This window comes from Limanda limanda, chromosome 8 (assembly GCF_963576545.1).
Source record: "Limanda limanda chromosome 8, fLimLim1.1, whole genome shotgun sequence".
NCBI classification, from domain to species: Eukaryota; Metazoa; Chordata; class Actinopteri; order Pleuronectiformes; family Pleuronectidae; genus Limanda; species Limanda limanda.
Window position 1 is genome coordinate 25,464,959 of NC_083643.1, and position 4,935 is coordinate 25,469,893.

The 4,935-nt window shown below is 40.8% G+C and overlaps 1 protein-coding gene across 1 annotated transcript; it reads left to right on the forward strand.

Annotated features, from left to right (window-relative positions):
- Positions 1-829: 829 nt before the first annotated feature.
- On the forward strand, positions 830-4,749 carry LOC133009550 (hyaluronidase-5-like). Its single transcript, XM_061077073.1, has 3 exons — positions 830-1,744; positions 2,315-2,404; positions 3,804-4,749. The coding sequence occupies exons 1-3, from the start codon at positions 830-832 to the stop codon at positions 4,131-4,133; spliced, it is 1,335 nt and encodes a 444-aa protein (XP_060933056.1). The 3' UTR covers positions 4,134-4,749.
- The last annotated feature ends 186 nt before the right edge of the window (positions 4,750-4,935 follow it).

The following is a 4,935-nucleotide window of genomic DNA, read 5'->3' on the forward strand; positions in this document are numbered from 1 at the left end:
CAAACTCCTGTAATATGACTTATAATCGTATAAGGAAAGGAATTAAAGGCCACTGTGGAATTAAAACATTCGCTTTGTTTTTCAGGTCTCATATTTTCCAGCTGCTTTTCTGCAAATGTTTATTATATAGGCCCAAACAAGGTTAGCTGGTAATTAGCTGAAAAAGCTATTAGTTATAAGTTAAGTGATAAAGGTTTGGTTGTTAAAACTATCTACGAATAATCAATATATATAAAAAAAAGTGTCAGGGTAAATGTAAAATTGGCTAGTTCACAAACAGATGTCATATTCAGAAACCTTGGATCAACTTGGTACAATGGGACTATGCCAGACATAGATATCACCTCAGTGTATTTCTGTGGTTGACAAAAAAAAGTTTGATTTATGTAAGATGAAAAGCAATAGCCCTGCATCGTAGCTTGTTTTTTGAAGTTGATGACCCGTCTCACATATAGGTTTTTGGGTATTTTACTAAGTGGTTTGGCTTAAACCAGATACTGTACAGTCTGGCGCACACTAAGATCAAGATTAATTAGACCCATCTCACACAGTGTGATCACATGGACCTGTTAAATGTCTTTAGACAAATCGAATATATTTATTGAGATAAAGTCATGGTTCTGTCAAATTCTGCGATTTGAAGTCCACCACAAAAAGGTACAACCAGGATTTGTATACACTTTCTGCATTTGAGGTAATAGCATGTATATTAATAGGAAGGGGAACTATGAGGCCAGACCGGTTAGGACTTGCTCCTAATGGTTTGAGATGGTCTCTTGCAAATTATTGGTTTTTCTGTTGTTTCTTCTCTTTCTCCACAGCCGACATGATGGCCATGCCCTTTCTGTCCTGCACCGCCCTCTGTATCATCGGATCTCTCACCACCATCCTTGCCCTCCCAACTACCGAGCCGCCACTGATCCATGACCACCCCTTTGTAGCCATATGGAACGCCCCTACAGAGCGTTGCCAACAACTGGAAATCCCCCTGGACACAGCAGCCTTCCAGGCAATGACCACGACCGTCTCCAAGCCTGGTCAATTCCTCACCATCTTCTATGAAGACCATCTTGGCCTCTACCCTAAAGTCAACACCGTTAAACGCAAGATCTACAGAGGTGGAATCCCCCAAAACGGCAACCTGACAGAACATCTAGCCAAGGCCCGGAGACAGATCGATCATAACATCTACCAAGATTCTTCTCCTGGACTGGCTGTCATTGATTGGGAGTCCTGGCGCCCCCTGTGGGACCAAAATTGGGGATCAAAACGTATTTACCAGAAACTGTCCATCACTCATGCCCTGCAGATAGCCCCATTTTTATCAACACAGCAAATTTCCAAAGAGGCCAAGACACAGTTCCAGCATGCCAGCCGGCACTTTATGGAGAGGACCATCAGTCTTGGCGTTGGTGAGCGCCCGAGCCGCCGCTGGGGCTTCTACTTGTTTCCTGACTGCTACAACTACGGCTGGAAGAAGTCTGATTACACAGGAGAGTGCTCTGAGAAGACTCAGAAGCAAAACAACCAGATGCTGTGGCTGTGGGAGCGCAGCACTGCCCTATTTCCCTCCATTTACCTCCACTCAACTCTTAAGAACTCTCCCCAGGCTGCACTTTACGTCCGCAACCGTGTCCATGAGGCGATGAGGGTGGCAATGCTGCCCGAACGTCAGTATACAGTTCCAATCTACGTCTACTCCAGGCCACTGTACAGGGATCAGAACAAGAAGTTAGAGAGCTTGGTGAGACAGTCAGATTTCTTTCAATTTGCTTGAGTAGCTGGTAAACTAACCTGAGGGTGATATGCAGTTGGCATCATTTGGTTCTTCCATTTTGATGTGATCAGGGACTTCTAATATGTCAGATGTATCACACATTATTAGCCGTTTAGTTAGATTGGATTCCCACTTTGTTTATTTTGGGTCAATACAGAACTGTTGTAGTTTTCTTAAAGCTGTTCACTTAACACTAGCGAAATCAAGTTATTTATGTAAGTTCACTCACAGACCTGCACTGCTGCAAGCATCTCGGTCATGCTTGACCTTAACACAACACTCCTAGTCCCACCTGTACAAAACTGGCTCGAAAAACAAAATAGCGTGTGAGTGTGTCTGTATTTAGCAGCATCACCACATGAAATTCGCCAGGTTGAAAATAAATTTTTATGGAAGAAAGAAATTCATTAAAAACAGGTGATTGTTAGTTTTTGCTCCAGTTCCCCCAGCAACCCTCAAAAGGATAAGATGATGGATGGATGGATTTGTATTAGTTCAGAAAGTGTTGAGTCTCCTGTGTGTTTCTTCCTCTTTCAGAGTGACCTGGTGAGCACCGTGGGAGAGTCTGCAGCTCTGGGGGCTTCTGGGGTCATAATGTGGGGAGGAACCAAAGACTACAACAACAAGGTAACCACTGCTGTGTCAAGTTCAATCACTGGTTGTACTGGTCTCCTCTCAGTCAAAAAAGGGAGTTCAAGTCTGTTAACTTTAGAGCAAGATTTGCATGAGATCATAAACATACATACTTTTTCTAAATGTATTTGTGAAAACCATTTTATTGCTTTTCATAATTTCTTGCCAAAGTAGAGAAAACCCAGACATCATCACATCAATTGAAGACAGGTCTCTGAATATGTTTGCAGCAATGATAACACATTTCACAGATATGAAAAGGGGAACAAAGATGACCAGGAAAATCAGCAAAAAATAAACTGACCTTGTTTCCTCTTTTAGGAGGAACTAAGGGCCGTGACACTGAAGTATTCGTTATCTCTGCCGACAGACGTGCTAAAGAATTATTTATCTGTAATTAGTGTGAATAATGAATCAGCACAACATTTTCTCACCAGAATGAAGGGAACTTTGTCTTCTTGTACACAGTAGACATATTTCAGCAAAGGGTTGAGTGGTTTGTATTTCAGACCCCTGAGCAATAAGAGACTCATCAGCTGCTTCATGACCTTCAATGCTATGTGACCTCTCTCATTTCTGAAACATATTACACAAATGTGGACATGCAATCTGTAACACACAGACACACACAGAAAAACACACGTTAACTTTGTCAACAGTAAATCATTTAACAGCTCAAAAGTGAATGATGGAATCTTCAAATCCTCTATAACCTTCCTAACTTTGAACTTCAATTACTTCAACATACTTTCAGCTACAGACGGAATTTAACACTTTCACATTTCAGCCTCCAGCTATATCCATCTCCAGCAATGCTGGGTTGTTTATCTGAGCTGTCAACGTTCACTATCAGCTTTCACACAAACATTATAGCCTAAAGTTATTATTACTTGCTTTACCCAATAATATTTTTCTATTACAATCCAGCTGAATAGGTGTATATGGTAAAATACATTTTCAGATCTAGTAATGAGCTTGTTATCATTGAAATGGAGAAAACATCACAAATCTCTTCTTTTATGCAGGACTACTAATTTTTACATTCCTGTGGTGACAGCACTGGTACTTTAATTTGACAAGTTCAACTTCTGATCATCTTTTAGTCAATTGAAGTTAAATATTTGATAACATGTATATAGAATTCTACTAAAAATCCAAACCATTGGAGAGATAAAAATAGAAATCCTTTAACCTCTTCTTCAGCTTGTAAATCAGACACATGTGACAAAAAATCTGCTCTGAATTTGTTGTTGTTGTTTGAAAATGAGAACAAAAGACTTTGTATGTATGGCTTAATCAATGGTTTAAGGACTAAACCAAACCTCTAAATGTCCTTTTCCCTCTGTGCTTATATACCTGAGTCTGATGTGTAAACCCCACCCACTCCCTGCAGGCTGCCTGTGAGTCTCTCTCCGAGTACCTGACGTCTACCTTGAACCCGTACATTGCTAATGTGACGGCGGCCACCATGCTTTGCAGTGAGCTCCTTTGCCAAGGGAAAGGCCGCTGTGTCAGGAAGGACTACGACTCCTCCCAGTACCTGCACCTGAACCCCACCCACTTCCGCCTCCTGCGTGCCAACAGGAAGTACGTGGCGATTGGTCTACCCTCCTCCGCCGACCTCGATGCCTGGGCTGGAAACTTCACCTGTCAGTGCTATGCAGGGGGGACCTGTTCCCCAAAACTCTCCCAAACGATCGAGATCAAACAGATTTGGGTTTAACCACAGAAAATGTTCCCTTATGTGGCATTAACTGCTTATAGCGTTATTTCAACTATGCAAACAAAATAGAATTCTATAAGAAATTAAATCAAGCTCAATATGAAAGTCTGTCCACAGAGATGGTCATTAATTAAGAAACAGTGAGAACTGAAGTAAAAACTGTGACATTATAACCAATTAGTTCCCATGATAAGTCAGTGTAAAAATGCCTACAGGACCGAGACCAGTCCACCTCAATAACAACTAAATGTCAGAGACGAGTTTCAAAGCAAAATAACTAGAATGGTCAGCAGTAGTGCATATAACAGCTTGATAATCCAATCAAGCTGCACCAAATGTCACAGAGTCATAGATACCAGTTCTCTTAATATGTCTGATTGCTTTTATCAAGACATGGGAAATATTCCCAAGGAAAACAGTAAAAATGTTGAGAATCATCACAATAGTAAAGGATGACCTGGTTTCTTCCCTGGCCCTTCCACCGATTTCATTTTATATTATTCTATTTTCTTATAGCTTATTTCATTTGAACTACTGGTATTCTGATGTATTACATGTTGCTGTCTTCCTCTTGTACCTAATACTTTGTGCAGCTCTTTGGTCAACTTATCTTGCATGTGCTGTATAAATAAAATTGACATAGAACAAGTTTTGTGGAAAACTGTTTAGCTGTTTTTGTGTAATCTTGTTTACAAACAAACAAACCAACCAACCAACCAATGGACTGGGGTGAAAACATTACCTCCATAATTTAAGTGAAAAACATAAGAGACCCAACTACAGCCCTGATTTCAGAACAATT